The 23,536-nt window shown below is 41.1% G+C and overlaps 1 protein-coding gene across 3 annotated transcripts in view; it reads left to right on the plus strand.

The window, feature by feature from the left end:
* Positions 1-23,536, plus strand: part of LOC130929742 (piezo-type mechanosensitive ion channel component 2) — a 179,793-nt gene that overhangs the window by 150,117 nt on the left and 6,140 nt on the right. For all 3 annotated transcript variants that reach the window (XM_057857178.1, XM_057857179.1, XM_057857181.1), the window contains 18 exons: positions 798-863; positions 950-1,116; positions 1,200-1,393; positions 2,794-2,967; positions 4,321-4,899; positions 4,985-5,243; positions 6,184-6,366; positions 6,442-6,772; positions 8,979-9,111; positions 9,201-9,348; positions 9,468-9,679; positions 9,759-9,917; positions 9,974-10,121; positions 12,740-12,928; positions 13,001-13,093; positions 17,816-18,105; positions 18,176-18,255; positions 20,854-21,049. In XM_057857178.1, the coding sequence (XP_057713161.1) occupies positions 798-863; positions 950-1,116; positions 1,200-1,393; positions 2,794-2,967; positions 4,321-4,899; positions 4,985-5,243; positions 6,184-6,366; positions 6,442-6,772; positions 8,979-9,111; positions 9,201-9,348; positions 9,468-9,679; positions 9,759-9,917; positions 9,974-10,121; positions 12,740-12,928; positions 13,001-13,093; positions 17,816-18,105; positions 18,176-18,255; positions 20,854-21,049 (3,601 nt within the window). The remainder of the gene's footprint in view (positions 1-797; positions 864-949; positions 1,117-1,199; positions 1,394-2,793; positions 2,968-4,320; positions 4,900-4,984; positions 5,244-6,183; positions 6,367-6,441; positions 6,773-8,978; positions 9,112-9,200; positions 9,349-9,467; positions 9,680-9,758; positions 9,918-9,973; positions 10,122-12,739; positions 12,929-13,000; positions 13,094-17,815; positions 18,106-18,175; positions 18,256-20,853; positions 21,050-23,536) is intronic.

Genomic DNA, 23,536 nt, shown 5'->3' on the forward strand with positions numbered 1-23,536 from the left:
ATAAATTCAATTTGGTTAGCAACATTAACTGACAGAGGGACAGTTTTTTCTTTTTGCTGGAGGCTGTATCAGCTCTTTTGCTAGGGTGTGGAGTTATTTTGCACCCAGCAACTTGTTATGCCACCTTATATGCTGCTAACAGTGCTGGCTGGTTAACTGATATAATACTGAAAAATTGGGACCATTGCTGTCAATGTTGGGCACGTTTTTACTGAAAAAAAAATCGAGCGGCTTATCAATGTGATTGGGGTCTAATGTCTTTAAGTGACATCTTAATTAATTTGGCTTAATGCTGTCCACTGCAAACATATTTAGACACAGTAAACAGACTGATCTTTTCTCGTCTCCCACTGTATTAAAAGCCAAACGCTACATACGCTTCCTTATAATTTCCTCTTCTTTGCTCTTCATATCTCCAGTCCTGTTTTCTGTGTGCTTTTGTTTGGTTAAAAAATACTGCGCACAATGAGAGCGCCACTACCACCCACTGATAGGATGTGCAATTACACTTTATTCTAGTACGGCAAAAATTTTCCTTGAGGTCAGATGCGCCCTGGCATTCCTCTATTTAAGAAGTACTGCCCTAGAATAATGGAAAACCCCTGCATGTGTAGTCTCTTGTTTTGATGCTCTGCTCAGCTCGGGGTGAACTGCGAGCTAGTGGGCAGGCGTAATACTTAAGCAGGCTTGATGGGGGGAAAAAAAAGCAGTCTGAACGGGCAAGCCAAAAGACCAGATATGACGAGAAATTGAAATTGTGCATTAAAACTAATGAGTCATTTTGTTTTCTCAAACAGAACATGTGGGTATCGAGGTGGACGAGCTTTCGGAGAGCCTAGATCAAGATGACAACTCCGGTCCAGGTTGGTTACTTTTTTCCTTTCCCCATCTTTTCCTCCTCCTACCGTCTAACATTTTTTTTTTTTTTTTTTTAAACTATGTCATGCAGACAACATCTTCAAGCGTGTGTTCAACATCATCAAGTTCACGTGGGTGTTGCTGCAGACCACCGTAGACAGCTTCACACGCTGGATGAACGAAGTCTGCCGGGAGTACATTGACATCTCCACCGTGCTGCGAATCGAGCGCTGTATGCTCACCAGGGAGGTCAAGAAGGTATCAGAACTGCGCTCTGGCACCCCTATACTAGTATCTTGTACTCCAGTGGAACATCTTGAAGAAGACTCTACTTCCAACAGGGCAACGTGCCGTCCCGGGAGAGCATCCACGTATACTACCAGAAGGCCATGCGGCTCAGCATGTCACGGCAGGCTAGCGTCGACCTGCTCAGCGATGACGAGTCGGCGGGGGGCTCGACAAGGGTTCGACGGAGGCGGAGAGGCTACCCCATGGAGAGCCAGGCCTCTACGGCCTCCAGGGACAGCATATCAAGGTACGTGACCATTCAGATTTAAAACACCCTCATGAGACAGTTCTTTAGGTTCACATCCACTCGTATAATTTTTTTGAGGGCCCAAACACTAGTCAAAAACTAAAAAAAAAAAAAAAAAAAAATCCCCGATTAGCAAAACTAGGACAAAATTAAAGAGCAAGTTAACCATTCTGGATGAGTTCCGGGGCTTGAACTTTAAAGGACTGTGATTAGGGAAATCAATCCCAAGGCAAATCATGTAAAAATATCTATCATAATGGCATGCAGAAAAAAAGTCTAACTAGAGGAGCACTCTGATAAAGCTTTATTAATATGATGTTTTCTGTCCTCACCAAACGTGAAATTGTTCAGCTTTACAGACATCACACAAGGCCATTGTGCTTTTTGAAGCTTTTTACTTCCTTCACTTTAGACAATTTGTAAAGCTGTAACACATATGTGCACGTATGTTCAAAACAACATGCATTTTAACAATAAAATACTTGACACAAAACAACTGATGTTTAAACGCCCATCTAGTCTGATCAATATGTAAATTTAGTGGATTAAATTTGCCTAACAAAAGTCCACTAGCTTAAAAGCAATGAATGCTGACGTATTTACATTTCTCATAGCAAATCGCTCACACGGAACTCCATAAACTGTAGCTGTAAACTTAATTATAAAAACATACACAAACATATATGCGCTGAAACAACTCACATCTTTATGTGGGCCAAAGCAGAGCGCAGCTATCCTTTATACATGACAGACGTACATACAGTGGGGAGAACAAGTATTTGATACACTCACAATGGGAAAACCCATTGGCAGTGTATCAAATACTTGTTCTCCCCACTGTACAAGATGACAGTCCAGCCAGACCCAACGCTGCCACCAGAGGGCAGTGTATCCTCCCTCATTAAACAAAATACAATACTTTTGGATATTTGGATAGTTATTTTGGGGTACTTGAAGGGTTAATTCCGACTGATTCGGTTTACTTCGCCAGCATAGGAACGGAACTCGTTCGTAACCCGGGGACTACCTGTACATAATAAATGACCCATGCCCAGTGTTGAACAGGAAGTCAGTCATTTTGATTTGAAGCAGCCATTTTGGGCAAATTCCAGGGCTTAAAGAAATTGAGCTCCAATGAGAAACAGATCAGCGACACATAATAATTAGATCATTTTGAGGATTCGCGGTGTGAGGGCTGGTTATGAACCGATTGGGCGAATTATCACTGCCATCCCTCCCAATCAAAATTGATTGGACGTCTATTGCTATCAACGGCAACCAATCTCTCAAACGCTTGTTTTGCATCAAATAGTGTGGTATCACTGTCATTCCATATCACTCAATGCTAACACCCATGTCACCCCGCTTCTTCCATCCCCGCCATTATTGCCGCATCTCAGCGCATACACCGAAGCCACCACCTTGTTTTCCCGTCAGTCTACACTGGAGGATCTGGACGGGATGCCCGAATGCATCCCAAAAACCAGCGAGCGGGCACGGCCCAAACTACGCAAGATGTACAGTGTGGACATGTCCAACTCATCCATGGAGAGCGGTAGCAGCTTCGTGTCCAGGTGCAACCGACCCCTGGGTGCAATACACGCACATGCCCGCATGCTTCAGGCCTTCCATTTTGTCATTTGTGTGTAAATTCGTTATGTGTTATTTACCTGTCCCATTTTAACTGAGATTAAACGGAGAAGAGTAACCCGGGATCAGATTTGAAACTTCACAAACTAACCTGATTGGACAAACGCTAAACTCAGTGTAAAAATAAACTGAAGAAACCAAGCATACAAATGAACTCAACACTTTATAAACATGTTAAAAATGGCAAAATCAAAATTGGACACACTTTTAACTGTTTTTAAAGTGACCTGGTAAAGCTCTAGGGCAGTGGTTCTTAACCTGGGTTCGATCAAACCCCAGGGGTTCGCTGAGTTAGTCTAGGGTTCGGTGAAGGTTAAGACACACAGGGCCCTAATTTTGGACGTTGACTAAATCTAGGCAAAGTAGCATTTTACACCAGGTTTTGGACTGGTTAGTCCATAATATCCAGGCTTTATTCCAGTTCTTTCAACTGCTAGTCCTCTATCTGATGGGAGCAGAAGCTGGTTTGCTCAGTGGAAGGTTGACTCTCACTTGATATTAGGAAGTACAACAGACCTATGGGTAACTGCGTTGACATAAATGAAAACAAAAGAAACTGAAATTAATAGAGTTTAATTTCCTTTTCCAATGTGAAAAGCAAATCAAAAGGCAAAATTATTTGTTGGAAATTCATACTGGTTAATGGATTTGTGAGAAGATTCATGTTTATTTATTTATTTATTTTTTTTTTTACGTAATGACTTTGTGTACAAATTTGGCGATCATTATGTGCGGGTTTTGTCATTAAATTTGATATCATTTGAGATGTAAACATGACAGATACTGCACGGTCAAGGTTTATGGAAACAAGCAGGTTTAATATTGAACAATATAAGATATATTCCTCTAAATTTAAATGAAACACTCTAAGTTTTAATGGGGGATGGCGTGGCCCGGTGGTAGAGTAGTTGTCCCTCAACCCAAAGGCTGTGGGTTCGATTCTCTGCCCTGATTAACTCGCCTAAGTATGCTTGAGCAAGATACTGAACCCCACATTGCTCCTGGTGCTGCGTCACCAGAAGGTGGATGGTGATGTCGTGTAAAGCGCTTTGAGCGCCTTGAAAGGTGGAAAAGCGCTATACAAATATAGCACCATTTAGCAAGGTTAAGAACCACTGCTCTTGGGGCTAAAAGGATAGTCTTGTGTGGTCCAATTTTCCTTGACAGAGGTAAATAACACATTCCATTACTCTATTTTGGTTCCATTTCCATCTAAAGCACTGCCTGGCTTTTGTTAAAACCATCACACATCTAATCTTATGAGATATGTCCTCCAGACAGGGCACAGCGGAAACCATAGAAGAAGAAGCTGAGGATGAGCGGGATCATCGGGAGGATGGACGGCATCTTCCTCTCAAATCCCAGGATTTAGAGGAGCCCGAGGACGAAAGCGAGGCCTGCGGCGGATCTGAGGCGGAAGAAGTCAAGGCGGAAACGCAAGAGGGACAGGAAGTAGAACACATGGAGGGGTGTGTTCTGAGTGATGACGGACAGGAAATGGAACCTGAGAGGAGTGTTATCTGGGGGTCTTTCACTCAAGATGAAGCGCCTTCTAGTGAGGACGGAGGAGGGGAAGGAGGAAGTCAGAAGGACTTCCCCCAGGCCGAGATGCATGCCGGGGGTCTCACGTGCACTCCTGACACGGACGCTTCCAAGACATCGGACGGTGACGTGCCGCCCAGCTACAGCAAGGCAGTCAGCTTCGACCGGTTGGAGATGAGCGACGACGACAGTGACGTGGACAAGAGACGACGGCGCATGCTCATGACATCAGACAGCCGCTCGGACAGCAGGTCCGACATCATGCTGCCCTCCATGACCACCGAGTTGACCGCTAGCGAGCTGCTCCTCAATAAGTAAGACACCCAAATGCGACAGTCAGCCTAAATAAAGTAGCCCAGGCAGTGGACACTGATGATCTTTCCTTCATGTACCTGCTAGGATGTTCTACGACGAGGAACTCGACCAGTCGGAGAAGTTTTATCAGAGTCAGCCGCTGGTGTTGCAGCTCTGCTATGCACTTTACAACATGCTGGTGGCACACTCTGAGATGGTGTGCTTCCTGGTCATTATAATCAACCACATGTTGTCAGCCAACTTTGCTACACTGGTGCTTCCTGTCACCATTTTCCTATGGGCCATGCTCTCGGTGCCACGGCCTAGCAAGCGTTACTGGATGACGGCAATTGTCTATACTGAGGTAGCAAATAACGCCTAAATCAGGGGTGTCAAACTCATTTTTGTTCTTGGGCAACATTTATGGGAATGGACCTATCACAAATCCCTTGTAAAACTCGGTCAACCAAAGGCTACAGTGGTATCAAAAAGTATCTGAACCTTTTGGAATTTCTCACATTTCTGCATTAAATCACCATCAATTGTGATCTGATCTTTGTCAAAATCACACAGATTAAAAAACAGTGTCTGCTTTAACTAGAACCACCCAAACATTTATAAGTTTTCATATTTTAATGTGGATAGTATGCAAACAATGAAAGAAGAGGGAAAAATAAGTAAGTGAACCATCACATTTACCCCCCCGCTTTGGCAGCAATAACTTCATCCAGACGCTTCCTGTAGCTGCAGATCAGTCTGCCACATCGATCAGGACTATTCTTGGACCATTCTTCTGTACAAAACTGCTGTTGTTCAGTCAGATTCAATATGATGTCTGGCATGAATCGCTGTCTTTAGGTCATGCCACAGCATCTCAATGGAGTTCAAGCCTGAAATTTGACTTGACCACTCCAGAACAATCCGTGATTGGGCACTGATAAAAATTGGTTTAAATTGCTCTTTAAGTCTCCTAAGGCAGAGGATTCACTTACTTATTTTCCCCCTTCTGTCATTGTTTGCATGCTATCCTCATTAAAATATGAAAACCTATAAATGTTTGAAATGTTTTAGTTAAAGCAGACACTTTTTTCATCTGTTTGATTTTGACAAAGATTAGATCACATTTGATGGTGATTTTATGCAGAAATGTGAGAAATTCCAAAAGCTTCAGATACTTTTTCATACCACTGTATGTCAAATTCTCTCAGTGACAGTGATTGAGTGAACGGACGATTAATGTATTATGGCGGAACAAATTATGAACTGCGTTGTAGATGGTGACGGTATTGTTTTTTGTTCTTCAGGTCACCATTGTCATCAAGTATTTCTTCCAGTTCGGCTTCTTCCCTTTTAACCAGAACCAGAAATATGAGAAGGACAATCCATACCATCCGCCCAACATTATTGGCGTGGAGAAGAAGGAGGGCTACGTCCACTACGATCTAGTACAACTCCTGGCGCTATTCTTCCACAGGTCCATCCTGAAGGTATAAGTCTTAGCGTTACTAGCCATTCACTTCTATGTGGTTTTGACTAATGGACGGGACCCCGTGTCATCTTAGTGCCACGGCCTGTGGGATGACGACAACCCCAAGGAGAGGAGGGAGGCGTCTCGCCAGAGCGAGTCGGAGGATGAGGGGAGCCGCAGAGATGAGAGCGGGAGGGAGTCGGGACCCCCCTCCACCGCCGCCAGCACTGTCTCTTCAGGGGTACGCGAGCGGCGGGGCTCTACGCAAACATTGCGCTCCATCAACTTCGGCAACTCCGTGGACTCGGACCATGTACAGCTGCACCACCCGCAGCAGCCCACCTACCAGCAGCGGCGCACCAGCTCCGGTGGGGCTTCGCATATCTCGCACAGATCCCTCCACTCATCAGCTCGATCCAAGCGAGGTGATTTTTTTTTTCTTTCTCCAATTTATTTGGCTCAACAGCGCATATTTAAGCTGTATGTTTAACCCAGGGGTCAGCAACCTTTAACACTATGAGACATTATGACCCGATTTCCACGGTAAACCTGGGAACAGCCGGCTAACTTTTTTTTAATAAAAATAAGCTGTTACCATTTTCCAGTGTTCGATCACAGACAGTTAATTGCAAGCAATTACCAGTAAACAACAAACTGAAACAGCATCTGTTGAAAAAGTGCAAAAATAAATACTCACTCAGTGATTCAATGACTTCAGCCAAGAGCTAGAGCAAAATAAACATTTCCTGATTTGAAAATATAAAATAAATAAGTTTCAAAAAAAGGAGCAATACTGCATTTGATAGTTCTCACTATACATTACATTGTTTCATTCATTCATTCATTCATTTATTACATATACAGTACATTCACCATAACTTAGCCTAGTAATAAAATGCATTATTATTATTATTATTATTAGTTTGTCTTCTTTTTTCAATGATGTTGGTTGTTGGTTTAGGCCCATTACCTCTACCGCACTCTGGAGTGGAGGAGGACTTAGATTGTACTTATTTAATTTTAATTTTAACATATTTGCCATCGGACTGGGTGCTTGACCCATGATGTCCATACAGTGACAGTACAGGACGAATCTATACAGTATGGCGGAAAACACTAAGGTGACTCTAAGGCTAGGTTCATACTACAGGTCTTAATGCACAAATCCAATTTTTTGCCATATCTGTTATTTTGGCGTGCCCGTTCAGACTGCCTTTGTCCATTGAGACCGTTCAGGTATCACGCATGCGCACTAATTCGCACTCCGAGATGCGCTCAGCAAAGAGACCCGCATGCGCAGAAGCATCAAAACAAATTGCACATGCCCGCTGTATGTCATTCCAGAGTGATCATATTTTGATTTCCAAAAAGAGGACACAAATAACAGACAGTAATAATTCCGGTTTAGTCTTATATTCAAAGTTTACATGGACTGATACAACGCATACACGCATGAGCCTTGACCTGTGTGCTGGAAATGACGTGGGTGCGTCAGTTTGCCCCGACTCGACCATGTGTGCAATAATGAAATATTGCTCATCCGGCGCACAGAATGAAAATCCAATCGCATTTGAAATGGTCCACTTCTATGTAGAGGTGCACGATAATTATCGGTCCGATAATTATCGGTCAGATAATAGGAATTATGACGTCATCCCAATAAATCCAATAACAATATATGTTATCGGGCCTATTAATAATATTTTTGGTGCCGGATTGGGATGTGTGCGTTTGTTTCCACTCCTGTTTTGCACGTAAGCAAAGTTTTGTTACTGCTCTAGTGGCCGTATTTTTCCTTCACTGAGTTATAAACCTTACTATGGCAATTAGCAAATGTTTGCATTTTACAGTGTTTTGTTTACAAGTTATTGAGAGGTCTTTTGGTTATTGATAGGCTTGCTGTTCAATAATTAAAAAGGTTAAGAAAGTTGTTTCATGGACCAAGACGACAAAAGTCTCCTCTCCTGTTGCACCAAATGTTTTATCTGCTGACAAAGCACAATACCTGTTGGGTTTGTTTGTTTTAGATCAGTGCTCATTGTTTAGGGGAACACATCATCAATGATATTGACTGATTGATATACATTAAAAAGTTATATAATCGGTTATCGTATCGGTATCACCCTTGAGGAGCAGGAAGTTATCGGTATCGGTTTCAAAAAATGGATATCGTGCACCCCTACTTCTATGCGACTTGTCCTGTTCAGACCGTCAAGTTAATGCCTGACTCGAGTTGAAAAAACACGAAAAAATCGGATTCGTGCATTAAGACCTGTAGTATGAACCTAGCCTAAATTACCTATATAACTGAAATCATTGTATAATGCAAAATAAGGTTGCTTAAAAGTTGGTGGGGACAATTTGAGCATCCTGAAAAGTTGGTAGTGTTATGTCCCTCCCGCCCTGATGCAAAGCTACGCCCTTGATATTCCTTGGGAATGGCGGCTGACAACCTGGCGTCCACATATGACATAGGGGGATATCACATTTTGGTTATGTAGGCCACACTTGTAAACAAATGTTCATGTTGTGGACTACATGACCTAAAATATGATCTTTATGTGGCAATATTTTTGAAGTTATAAAAAAATATTCACTTGCCCTTTGCTTCTGGTTGGATTGCCTCCATAGGAAGTGTCGCCTCCCATGGCAGCAGTCACAAGGATGGCAGTGAAGCAAGTGTTCATCAGAAGAGCAAGAAGCAGATGATCCTAGAGAAATTGAAGGAGCAGGTGTACAAAGCCAGAGCTTTCGTCGTCAACAAGTATAAACCATAATCTTCATTTTCCTTTGACCTGAATGATTGTTTTCGCATGCAGCCGATTTGATCCAAGCCCTTTTTGCACGTTTCAGGTTCATGGACATTTACGTGCCCATGCGTCAATTCTTCTATGATCTCATCCATCCCGAGTACAGCGCCGTGACAGACGTCTATGTGCTCATGTTCCTTGCCGACACTGTGGACTTTATCATCATCGTCTTTGGATTCTGGGCTTTTGGCGTAAGTGTTGCCGCAACACTGAGATCCTCAGAGGGACCTGGGTGGCACCGTTAAAAAGCTAACCCCTAAAAATGCCTGGGCACAAGTTCATACCCAATTGGTACTGTTTTTGCATATAGAAACACTCGGCCGCAGATATCACGTCATCCCTGTCGGAGGATCAGGTCCCTGGACCTTTCTTGGTGATGGTCCTAATTCAGTTTGGGACGATGGTGGTGGACCGGGCCCTCTACCTGCGCAAGTCTGTCATGGGCAAGGTCATCTTCCAGGTCTTACTGGTTTTTGGCATCCACTTCTGGATGTTCTTCATCCTACCGAGAATCACCGAGAAGTAAGAACGTAGCTGCTCGCCATCTCCGCGTCAACCGTTTCATTCATTGTGTTTGCTTTCTACTGTAACCTCCACAAAGGCGTTTCAACAACAACAATGTGGCACAGATGTGGTATTTTGTCAAGTGTATATACTTCGGGCTGTCAGCCTATCAGATCCGTTGCGGGTATCCCACTCGCGTGTTGGGGAACTTCCTCACCAAGAGCTACAATTACGTCAACCTCTTCCTCTTTCAAGGGTAAGGAATCCGCGCCGGACATACGAAAACACCCTAAAAAATTTCTTTTTCTACAGGTTCCGAATGGTTCCTTTCCTGACGGAACTGCGTGCCGTGATGGATTGGGTGTGGACGGATACGTCCCTGTCTCTATCCAGCTGGATCTGCGTGGAAGACATCTACGCTCATATTTTCATCCTAAAATGCTGGCGAGAGTCAGAGAAGGTGCTGGAATACTACAACTGGTGACATTTTGAAAGTGTAGCCGAGTGAGAAATGAGATTGCCAAGCGTTGCTTGAAATGTTTTCGTGGTTGAACTTTTCTTTAATTTTTTTTTTTTTCCTTCCTTGCATCTCATGTTCTACAGTTTAGTCATGCAGTAAAGCCGGTAAGTGTTTTACTGTGCCAACACAGGGCTCCAGACTAACATTTATTACTAGGAGTAAAGTAGCCCCTAACTCAGTGCTTCTCAATTATTTTCTGGTACGCCCCTCCAGGAAGACGTAAACGTTTCGCCCCCCCCCCATCTCCCCCCCAACTTTCTGCCGCCTCTGTTAATAGTATCATTTGTCTATAAAATTATTACCATAAGTACACCTCTGCATAATATTGTGTCCTATAAATATTAAAGAAAAAAATGTAGATCAACTTATGATAAAGTACGACTTTGTTAACATTTTGTTCATTACAGAAAATGTTATTTGTAACAGAAAAGTCTGTAAGTGCATCACTTTGCCTAAATTAAAAAGAAAAAAGTCACATCAGAACTGTAAAAACACACTAAACAAGCTAAAACTGCCCTAACATTTATAGGTTTTCCTATTTTAATGAGGATAGCATGCAAACAATGACAGATGGGGGGAAAAATAAGTAAGTGAACCGTCTGCCATAGGAGACTTAAAGAGCAATTGAAACCAATTTTTACCAAACATTTTAAGTCAGGTGTGTGCCCAATCACTGATGAGTGGTTAAAGTTGCCCTGCCCACTATAAAACACACACCTGGTAAGAATTGTCTTGATGAGAAGCATTGTCTGAAGTTCTTGACCTGCGATCAAGGACTGTTGATTTATATAAAGCTGCGAAAGGATACAAAACCATCTCTAAAAATCTGGATGTTCATCAACCGACAGTCAGAGAAGTCTACGAATAGAGAGAGTTTGGCACTGTTGCTTCTCTCCCAAGGAGTCGCCGTTCACCAAAGAAAGTGATCAGAGAGGTAAGAAAGAACCCTAGAGTGTCTGCTAAAGACTTACAGAAATCACTGGCACAGTCCAGTATCTCTGTACACCCATCAACTATATGTAAAATTATGGCCAAGAATGGTGTTAATGGGAGGACTCCACAGAGGAAGCCACTGCTGTCAAAAGAAAAAAAAAAAAAAAACATTGTTGCTCGTTTAATGTTCGCAAAAAGGCACTTGGACACTCCACAGACGTTTTGGCAAAATATTTTGTGGACTGATGAAACCAAAGTTGAATTTGTTTGGGACTACATAAAATGGAACAGCTCACCAACATCAACACCTCATCTCCACGGTGATGCAAGGTCGAGGGAACATCATGATTTGGGCTGTTTGGCTTCCTCAGGGCCTGGACAACTTGCAGTCATTAATGGAAGAATTAATTCAAGTTTATCAGGATGTTTTGCAGTAAAACCTAAGGCCGTCTGTCAGACAGTTGAAGCTAAAAAGAGGATGGATACTGCAACAAGACAATTATCCAAAACACAGACGTAAATAAACTTTAGAATGGTTTCAGAAAAACAAAATACACGTTCTGGAGTGGCCAAGTCCAGACTTGAACCCCATTGAGATGCTGTGGCATGGCCTAAAGATAGTGATTCATGCCAGACATCCAATGAATCTCACTGAACTACAGCAGTTTTAGTCCTGATCGATGTGCCAGACAGATCTGCAGCTACAGGAAGCGTCTGGTTGAAGTTATTGCTGCCAAAGGGAGGGCGCACAAAATATTAAATGTGATGGTTCACTTGCTTGTTTTTCCCCCTTCTGTCTTTGTTTGCATACTATCCTCATTAAAATATGAAAACCTATAAATTCATGGGTGGTTTTAGTTCAAGCACAGTTTTTTCATCAGTGTGATTTTGAAAAAGATCAAAGCACTTTTGATGGTGATTTTATGCAGAAATGTAAGAAATTCCAAAAGGTTCAGATACTTTTTCATACCACTGTAAGTTGCAAAAGCATTGCATTTATCAGTAATAGCGTAAAAATGAGTATAAAAAATGAAAATATTGACAGGGTTTCCTCCAGCTCATGGAGTTAAATTCAAGAAAATTTACTTGCGTTGTGTCAAATTTTAGGGGTGAAATGCCCTAATTAGGAGCACTCTGGAGACCTGCAAAAGATGGCAGACAGAGAGAAGAGTATCAACAGTAAGGTATACCAACTAGAAAACGCAATTCGTGGAGAAATTGCATTGGAATGTTTCCACGTAAACGTAAAGGATTTTGGGACATTTCCATTTGATTTTGGGGGCAAATTCGGTCACTTCCTTTTCATTGGCGGCCATTTCTTTTTTATTTGGGGGGCACTCCGGGTCACATTCTATTGATTTTGTTTCTCTTCCTGTTTTGGGGCAATCCAGGGTCACTTCCCATTGAGCTTGGGCAACTTCCTTTCAATGTGAATCTAAAGACCAATGTCACTCGGTTAGATAGCATGTGTCACTGGAAATGAATGGGCTTTTTTTGTTAAAAAACACTATTTTGGCCGGAACTATTAAGTATTTTCGCTAATAATGCCTCGTGTGAATTTCCGCAACGGTTTTGGCGACAGAGACAAGAAGCAGCAATTACAAACCAGCTTTCCACCGTTACAGCGCTACCCTCAGCCCCGAGGCCAGAAGAAGAAAAAGGTTGTCAAATATGGCATGGGCGGCATGATTGTTATGCTGCTCATCTGCATCGTGTGGTTCCCTCTACTCTTCATGTCGCTCGTCAAGTCGGTGGCCGGCGTGGTCAACCCGCCCCTGGACGTCTCCTTTGAGATCACGCTGGCAGGCTTCCAGGTGAGACCAAGAGTTAGTGTCATAAAAAAAGTAGCAAGTCAGTCACTTTTTTTAACTTCCTGTTCATGGCAGCCTATCTTCACCATGAGTGCGCAGCAGAAACAACTGCAGGAAGTCAATGAAAAGGACTTTACCGATTTTGTCAAGCTCTACAATGAGAAAGATGTAAGTGCAATTCAAGTAACAAACTGACTGAAATTCACCACAAGTCTCACTAGATATGGGGCAAAATATCTGTTGACTATATATCATTATATATTGACTAGATCAGTGTTTTTCAACCAATGTGCCGCGAGAAATTATCCAATATCGCATTTTTTGTTGTTGTTGTTGTTGTTTTTTTGTTTTTTTTTTGGTTACGTCGTCTGGCAGAGTAGTAGTAGGAGGGAAGGAGTAGGTAGAAGGTTGTGGTCGTGTGCAGATGAGTGAGGTATTTCTAACCATCAGCCACCTTGCTGTCCCCGACAATGTGGACCCCAGCATGTCTACTGTACATCGTTTGATTAGACTCGTCAAGTGTCGATATATACGAAACTGTCCTTTCCATTTTATCTATATATGATGACTGTCAATCGTCCCCCTGTGTTTTATTCCAACACATTGTCAAGGACAGCAAGGTGGCGGATGACTAGAGTTCCAAGCAGTTCTTGAACGCGACATAAGCAGCTATCCAACAGCGCCAATGTGCCGACCAAGTTCAAACGTCATCCTCAAACGAAACACTGGTCGCTTCAAAACAATTTGTTGCACTATTTTTTTCCGCTATTATGAAAACACAGAGAAACAGGCAACTTTTTTGAGAAAAACTACAAAGGTAAATGAGAAAGCCCTCAAAGCCTTGTTACTGAACTTGTTGCTAAATCCACAAAGTCCCACACTTTGACAAAGACATTAAAGTGCCTGTGACAGCATAAAAAAAATCTTAAATAGCATTATTATGTGAATTAACATCATATTTTGAGACGATTCGACTATATAGAACAATTAGGCAATGCGCAGATGACGAGAAATTAGTCTTTTAATCTGCCATTTAGCCCCTGCCTGTGATTATAGCGCTCTCGCGTCCCCAGCTGGAGGATGACGTCGGCAGGGTAACAATTTCAGCTGACTTAGAATCAGCCTATTGAGGGGGAAGATTCAGAATGAGGAAAATGCGACAGAGAGCAGCATAAGGTCATGATTGTTTCAATCTCTCTACTCCAATACTTTTACAGGATATTCTTTTTATCGAAGTATTTTTCCCCAATTGCTAAATAAATGGGATGGTCATGACAAATAACTGTCTTCTGGTAAATGGAATATGAAATATTAGAAATGCATTTAGTCAGTACGACAGGGCAAAATTACTGCATAATGGTCAAAACTTCCGACTTCTTAAACTCCCGAACGGTATTTTATGCCATCGGAGTTAGTCCGGCTTTTGTCATTTCTCTGCCCCACTGATGGAGGAAAGCGCGTAAACAAAACTGGAGGCGTGACAGCTAGCCAACGTGCTAACCCGAACCGATCGGCTTTTTTTTGTCGCCTTTCAAAATGAAAAATCACCACACAAAACTACCCCGACTCATGTCACACACGGCAGCGAGGGTGATGGCGTTCACCGATTGGCCGGCCCCCGGCGGTGAGCAAGTTTCGGCTCGTCGTTCCCCTGCTGCGGCCCCGACAGGAGTGCTCGTTGCCGGGGACGCAGCTGAAGAATGACAACCGGACAAACCTGCCGACGTCGGAGGAGCGCGGGGCTGCCCGATCCCAAGCCAAGGATAGTGGTCTATTGGCGGGCACACGAAGAGGACCGAGGGGGTGGAAGGGACCATGGTGTGTGACAAGCCGCCGGTCGTCGGCCGAGTGGCCTTCTCGGTGGACAGGGCGCATTGTCACCCTCTAAAATGCAAGCCACCTCCTTATTAAAATGTGTGCCATGATCCCAATATTTGACATAATGCAAAACACGTAGTTTACTCACTTCCTCGTCGGTCCAATGGTCCTACAGTTTTCGGAATTATTTTGGCCATTCTCCGCGGTAAACAGGAAACTCAAAAAGGCTCACATGCCTCTCCCTAGTGCAGCAACAAAAGCCTGCAGCACCACTGGTGTGATGCGAAAAATAAAGGAATTAATCCGCAAAATCAGATGAATACGCAGTCTCTCTGCATGCTATATAGTAATTGCTGTATTGTGAGATGGTGACCGGCTGACATCACATTCGCATTCTTCCTCAGTCCAGGAAGTCACTCATTTTCATGGCTAGGCGTTCAAGAAATTGAATAAATATTTTGATCGCTTCTACACACATCCAAGCAGTCCATTTCATTCAGGAGCATAAAATACTCCGTGAAATATGAAATAAACATGCTTTTTGCTGTCATAGGCACTTTAATACTACCTGCCTGCAAAGCCATTACCAGCGATATGCGGTTAAAGACATTGCTAAAGTCCCGCTGTCTGATATTTCTGAGCTTTTCAAGCCTAACTGATATAAAAAAAACAGAGACTGAGAGCTGTTTGAAGAAGATTCCTGCCAGGATATCGGCTTTGTGTTCATCTAAACAGGCTCAAGTTTCACACTGAGTAAGTATAAATATTGAGAAAGTATTAGGGCTGCAGCTATCAAATATTTTAGTAATCAAGTATTCTACTGAAAATTCCATCGATTAATCGAGTAATCGGATAATCTTTTTTTTCTTAGGTAAAGAGCAATTATAAATATACGTGAGAAAACAAGACATTTCACCTATTGTTGAACCATTTTTTAGACAATCAATGCCTTTATTTTAGATGTACAATGTTGAAAACAGCCAACAATTGCATCTCAAATGTGACTACAAGCAAGGGTGATAGTGGCTAGAATTTCTTGCCGGAACTCCCCGACATGAAGGTTGCCACGGAACCAGAAATTTTATTAATTTACTTATTTTTCTTTTCTTTTCTTTTTTTTTTGGGACAAACCTCTTAAACTACTGAAATGCAAATAAAACTGTTTTGGCACAGTTAATTCTATAACACATACAAGAACTGATTTTCATTCAAAATTGTATTTTTTTCAATGATTTGTAAAATAAAAGTTAACAAAAACAGCAATAACCCCAACCTCCATCTTCTATTTTCCCTCATTTCCTCGCATACTAAATGCCAAATCTCAATTTTACTACTTAAGAACATAGGATGTATATAAAAATAGAAGTTAATGTAAACATTGACTTTTTTAAAAAAGTACAAATGGCTTATATTATGCAGAGTGAAATGGAATAGATTTTGAAGATCGCGCAAAAATTTACTTTTTTAAATCATAAGGAAATGAATAGGTAGCCTAACATATACAGTATGAACAAATATAAGTCCAAAGAGCACATTGACAGCTAAGATGTTCTGAACCTCCCCATCAGAGCAAATACAACTAGATATGATAAATAAGCCTCCTCAACTCTTTCGTTGCTCTTAAAGATTTGATCCTTTTTTTTTTATTTTTTATTTTTATTTATTTATTTTTTTTTTTTTTATTGCTGTTCCAGAAAACATGAACATTTGTTTGAACCAATCAGAGCTAACTATCTCTGCTGATCACATGTCAGTATGTCAGCCAATTGAAATGAATAAATGAGTCCAGGCGTTTTGCTTTGCTGCGTGCATTCGCACATTGACATGACTCATCATCGTCAGACTCTGATAACTGCAGCAGCTGGGGAAACCTGCATGCCCTCCGTGGGATAAAATAAATAATAAATATTAGTGGAAACGGAATACGCTACACTAGCACTTTATTATGCTTGTTGTTATCACTTGTGTGTGTAAATCAGATGTTGGTAGATTGCTTTTTTTTTGGAGATGAAATGCATGTGTGGCAGCTTAGCATTTTTTTTTTTTTTTTTTTTACATTGCGTTTTGACAGTTGCCATCATATTTTCGGAATCAAAGCACCGTGTACCGGAACAGCACTCTAGTCTGAATCTTATACCAGAACAGCATTCCAGCCCTGAATCTTATACCAGAACTGCATTCTGGCCCTGAATCTTATACCGGAACTGCGTTCCTGACCGTTCTGGCCCACTTTCACCCCTGACTACAAGAAAAACAAATTTAATGCTTTCACTCAAAAAACTTACGATTTTATTAAAAAAAGAAGGGGGAAAAAAAATCTGACCTAAAAATGTCATTACGCTAGATAACACACATCACTTAAAAGTTCTTTCCTACGTTTCAATTGAATTTCCATTGGTGTCAAACTATTTTTAAGTTCTTGTGAAGTTTTAAGTTTAAGTCTAAATTGTAAGTCCTGATAGGATTTTGAGTTTTTGCAGTGTTCAAAATAAATGTATAATACCTGCTGTATTGAAGCACATTAGGCGCTAGTGCTACTTGGTCTTTTAGCCATCAATGACAACCGAGCTAAAATTGACAGCTAGCTTTATTATGTTTTTATTTTACACCCTCATCACTCTCCAGCGCTGTATTTTTACAGATTAAAGCCTGTATGAAACACACGTTAGCCACTTAAATCAAATATACCCGCCGCCTCTCCCTTTTCCTCTACGCACGTGACGTCAGCGCAATGTGCCGCATTAAAAGAAGTCCGGGCAAAACGTCCTGGGAAAATTAAACGATTTCTCGTGTGCGGTGTGCCGCAAGATTTTTTCCAATGTAAAAATGTGCCCTGACTCACAAAAGGTTGAAAAACACTGCTCTAGATTACATTCTTTACCAGCCTGAAATCCACAAAATGTGATGTTACAGGCGAAAGTCATTGTATTTTGCGACCGCTCTATACTGTAAGTCTGTACTTCCTTAGCATATGCAATTGAAGAGATTATAATATCGAGGTGCATCGCATCGTGAGTTTAAGTGTATCGTCCAATCCCTACCTCAAAAAAAAATTCACGGCATGTTTGCTAGGAGGCACTGGAATGGCTGGAGGGGTTCATGCCAGGCGACCTGGTGATTGCCGAGCTGAAAGGCAGCTCCAACTCCCTGTGGACCATCAGCCCTCCGAGCAGGAGCAACCTCATCGACATGCTGCAACAGGATGAGGAATTCCCCATCACCGTGTCCTGGTCGGTGCAGCGCAACCTCAGCTTGGGCGCCAAGGCCGAGAAGGCCTTCGGCAAACGGGTGACCAACCTGGGCGAGGACACCAAAAATCAGCTGGTGCTGCTCCTCAGCGGAAATGACAGCAGCTTGCATGTGTGAGTGGACCGCTCGTCCACCTGGAGAGTGGGCGATTCCTGTTCACGTTGCCTTTGTTTCCTCATGCAGGACGCTGAGCAACATCTTCCCGCGATACATCAGAGCGCCCAGCGACTCAGACGCAAAGCCAGTTGAGCAGCTGTATAAAGGTAGCGAAATATAGCTGGATGTCTGGTCCCAATTGTCTTACATGTTTCTCGAGTTACAGTGGTATGAAAAAGTATCTGAACCTTTTGGAATGTCTCACATTTCTGCATAAAATCACCATCAAATGTGATCTTTGTCAAAATCACACGGATGAAAAAAGTGTCTGCTTTAACTAAAACCTTTCAAACATTTATAGGTTTTCATATTTTAATGAGGATAGCATGTAAACAATGACAGAAGGGGGAAAAATGAGTGAACCATCACGTTTAATACTTTTTGACCCCTCCTTTGGCAGCAATAACTTCAGCCAGACGCTTCTTGTAGCTGCAGATCAGTCTGGCACATCGATCAGGACTAATCTCGGCCCACTCTTGTCTACAAAACGGCTGTAGTTCAGTCAGATTCCTGGGATGCCTGTCACGAATCGCTGTCTTTTGGTCATGCCACAGTATCTCAATGTAGTGGTTCAAATCTGGGCTTTGACTCTGCCACTCCAGAACTTGTATTTTGTTCTTATGAAACCATTCTAAACTGTTTAGGATCATTGTCTTGTTGCAGCATCCTCTTTTCAGCTTCAACTGTCTGACAAATGGCTTCATGTTTTCCTGCAAAACAACCTGATAAACTTTTGAATTCATTCTTCCATTAATGATTGCAAGTCGTCCAGGCCCTGAGGTAGCAAAACAGCCCCAAATCATGATGCTCCCTGGACCATGCTTCATGGTGGGGATGAGGTGTTGATTTGGTGTGTGTTACTCCCAAACAATTACATTTCTGTTTCATCAGTCCACAAAATATTTTGCCAAAACGTCTGTGGAATTTCCAAGTGCCTTTTTGCGAACATTAAATGAGCAACAATGTTTTTTTAGACAGCAGTAGCTTCCTCTGTGGAGTCCTCCCACGAACACCATGGCCATAGTTTTACATACCAAAACCAAAGTTCCAGCATCATCATCACCTTGTCCAATGCAGATTCTTGACTCTTGACAAGGTGATGATGCTGGAACTTTTGTTTGGTGCTGTTCCAGTGAGATTTACAAAGATGACTGCCTGAAGAAAACTTAAAAATTCCCTCAGTCCTTGATGATATGGGGCTGCATGTCAGACAAAGGCACTGTGGTTGAATCTTCAATAAATGCACAAGTTTACATTGAAATTGTAGACAGCTTTCTTATCCCTTCAATTGAAAATATGTCATTTTCCAAAATGACAACGCATCATGCCACAGAGCTAAAACTGTTAAAGCATTCCTTGGAGAAAGACTCATTCAGTCAATGTCATGGCCTGCAAATTACCCAGATCTCAACCCTATTTAAAACCTGTGGTCGAAATTCTCAATACTCCATATTTTTTTCCTCTGAATGGAGTGATTCCATATATATTTCCATGCACTCTATAAAAGTAACATTTACTGATCACCACGATGTTTATTTTCTTTTTTTTACCAGGTGTGTGTTTTATAGTGGGCAGGGCAGCTTTAAACCACTCTTCGGTAATTGGGCACACACCTGACTTAAAATGTTTGGTAAAAATTGGTTTCAATTGCTCTTTAAGTCTCCTAAGGAAGGAGGTTCACGTACTTATTTTTCCCCCTTCTGTCATTGTTTGCATGCTATCCTCATTAAAATATGAAAACCTATAAATGGGTGGTTTTATTTAAAGCAGGCACTGTATTTTCATCTGTGTGATTTTGACAAAGATCTTTTCACATTTGATGGTGATTTTACGCAGAAATGTGAGAAATTTCAAAAGGTTCGAATACTTTTTCATATCACTGTATAATCACGCCCTTAGGTGACATTGAAGAAATTAATATTTAAACAAAGTGGAAGCCATCCTCTTGACTTGGATATTGTAAATAGAGGCCTACAGCATGCAAGAAAAAAGAAAGTACCGTATTGGCCCGAATATAAGATGGCCCTGATTATTAGACTACCCCCCTTTTTTAAGACTCAAGTTTAAAAAAAAGACTTTTTGAACACCAAATTAGTTTTTGTACAGAAAATAATTACAGTACATCTGAAATATATGATTGTAACAATATATTTGAGACAAAAAGTATGTTATTTTGCCCCATTCAAATCTTAATATCTGAACATTTAAATATGTAAACTAAAGTGCAATCACATTTTTAAACGAATGGCTTCTGGTTTTTGAAATGTAAATAAACCAATCTATTGTGATAAAACAACAAAATTGATGGTTAATGCAGTTATTGCAAAGTGAGGTCTAACTGTAGTCTTGAAACAAATCTGAATAAGGAAAAACATTGCAATAAAATAATGCAAACTGGTTAAACTTGAGAGTAGATTCTGGATTTGTGCACCATAACCTGTCTGATGAGATTTCTTCTCCAAGAATCTTTGAAAGAATTTTTTTTTTTTTTTTTTTTTTTTACTTTTTGACTTCCATATCCTACCCGCCTATAACACTTCTTCAATGTTGACGTCCCTAACAATGCTGTACACTATACTTTGATTTTTGTTCTCAGCACAAATCTGCCACCAAAAGAAAGCTGTTCTCAAAGGTTTCATTTCCTGTTTTCTGGTTATCCTGGGCTGAGGTGTGATTCCACCATATTTCTTTTATTTCCTGACAAGACAATAAGATGCTGAACATCAGCCTTCGCCTGCAGAAAGACAACACGAGCCAGCGTCAGCCCCAGGAGTGGTGGATCGTCAACCAGACGGAACGCGGCCCGATCCCTAGGAATCAGAACAAAGACCCCCGCCTAGAGCTCTACGTCTTCAGCGACCAAGTCAGCCCGCCCAGCCTCGGCTTCTTGGCCGGATACGGGTACGAGTGTCCTGCGGTTGTCCCGTCAAATGCACGTCCTTATGACTGCAGCTTTTGATTATTTTAGAAATTGATTAATTGAGTAATCTGATAAAATATTTCATGCCTCACAGTTTAGAAGTAATTTTAATACACCTGTTCTGTCTACACTTAACATGACGTTATTCAGCTACGCGGACAGCAAACACGACAATTAGTGGTTCTTTCAAGTTCTTATTTTTTTCCAGATTTAGATTTTTCTGTAAAGCTGTAACACAAACACATACTGTATACAACTATGAGCAAAACTTCTCACACATTTCGAGATAAAAACTCTAAATAAAACACAAATGTCTAATTAGTTGGATATGTAAATTTAGTAGACTGAATTAACCTAACTTTGTATAGCAAAAGTGTGCTAGTTTAAATGCTATTAAATTCTAGTTGGGTTTTTTTTGTTGTTGTTTTTTTTTAATTCTCTTAACAACTTACAACAATCATTCCCACGAAAAACTAAATGTACATTTAAAAAGAATTATGAATGCATAACCAACATACAGTGGGACTTCTGCTTTCGACATTAATTGGTTCGTAACCTGAAAATTTCGTAAATAGAGATGCATAAACATCTTAATCCGTTCCAAGCACTTGTGAAACGCCACATAAATATTTATAATTGGGGAAAAACCGGAATAAAACAACGGCCAAACACATTTGAATCGTTCCATATACCTAATTTAACAGTTAATACCTGTAATGAACTATATAATAGAACAAAATGCAAAAAAAAAAAAAAAAACATATATACAGTATTTTACCTTTCGAGTGAGGCAATGTCCTCTTTCACGAGATGGATGGTGCCTATCACACTCTTCGTGACACAAAAACACGAGGAAACCTATGCTCAAATGTGCTATGTACTAATGTAATGAACCACCTTTGGGCTTAAAAAACTCTTCTTGAGACGAAAACACGAGGAGCCTTGTGCTCATTTGGCTCAGACGTCGACCTGCTATAGCAACAATAGCACCATCGCGCCTGTGCATGTCATTATACTGTGACACCCAAATTGAAACCTCATCAATAATAGGCCAATACGAGAGCAGAATCCCATTGCGACGTTATGATGGAAAAGATAATGACCAATTGGGTAGCAGGATCTTACGGCGCGACATTTAAAAGCAGAAAGCAGAAAGTACATGTGGCGGAAAACACAGACAAGACTGAAAAAGCAGTTTCTGCTCTTGCACTCCTCTTTAAAATTAACTGCTGTATTTTAAGCCATAAGAACTGTTGTTTTTGATAGAACAATATGTCTATATGCTGCCATAGCAGATTCAAGGCGCATTAAGCCCCCAAACTATTTTTAATTAGTCCGTTTTACCCTGGAAACCCCCGTTTACAGACGTCGCGCAACCGCTTTTGTTTCAACCCAGCCATAAAACAAAGGTAATTAATTATATTTATTATTCAAAATGTCTGTCATTTTTAGCTGAGAATCATTATTTGATGTCTAATATTTCGTTTATTTTAAACTTTAAACAAATTATATGTCACAATGAAAAAAATCGTGTCTGTAAGTCACGGATATCTACCTCATAACTATCGCTTTTTTTTTTTTTTGTTACTGTTGCATTTTCTCCGATATGTTAGATGATCAATAATCTATCCAAACAAAGAAAAATTGGGTTTAAAAAAAACCTTTTAAAAGAGTAAATAATATAAAATGAACTTCTCGACCACTCCTTGAAGTATGCGATTTCTGCATCACGACCCTTGTTATATTACCATGTTTCACACATAAAATCTGCCAAAAATCCGGCTGTGGCCATTCACAGCTGTGTCTTGACATTCAGTGATAGATGCTACATGGAGTTTTTGGATCGAAACAAGGTACGCTATAATATTTCGTGAAAATCATGCCGTCTTTAATTCTGCTCTCGCTTGCTCTCACCTCCAGTTAGGGTTTTGCAGTTAACATCTTTTTTTTAAACTGCCCTCCTGTTCAAAATTTTTCTTCCCCCAGAAAATTGAGATTTTAAGCTTTCCAATGATGTCTCACACATGCATATATGACAATTTTGAAAGTTGGCCAAATTGGGGGTTTTAGAACTTCAAGTCACCTGAGTATTTTCCGCCCTATATATCTTTTGCAGTACTCTCAAATTTCTTTCTTAACTAAAATTTTCCCGTTTAAAGGTGTCGTAACCTGAAAACCTACCCTTAGTGATCAACCATTTAAATTGAATAAAAAACAAAATTAAATTGCACATAATGTACTGAACTTAACATCAATGCTAAGTGGTGGTGGACAAGACACTGTTACGCAATTAAAAAAAAAAAAAAAAAAACACGACTGGAGACGAAGGCTAGGTTCAGACCGCAGGTCTTACTGCACGAATCTTATATTTTAGTGTTTTTGCGACTCGAGAGAGGCATTAGGTTGACGTTCTGAACGGGACAAGTCGCATAGAAGTGGACCATTTTAAATCCGATCTGGGTCACTTT

Source organism: Corythoichthys intestinalis, chromosome 14 (genome assembly GCF_030265065.1).
Source record: "Corythoichthys intestinalis isolate RoL2023-P3 chromosome 14, ASM3026506v1, whole genome shotgun sequence".
Classification (NCBI taxonomy): domain Eukaryota; kingdom Metazoa; phylum Chordata; class Actinopteri; order Syngnathiformes; family Syngnathidae; genus Corythoichthys; species Corythoichthys intestinalis.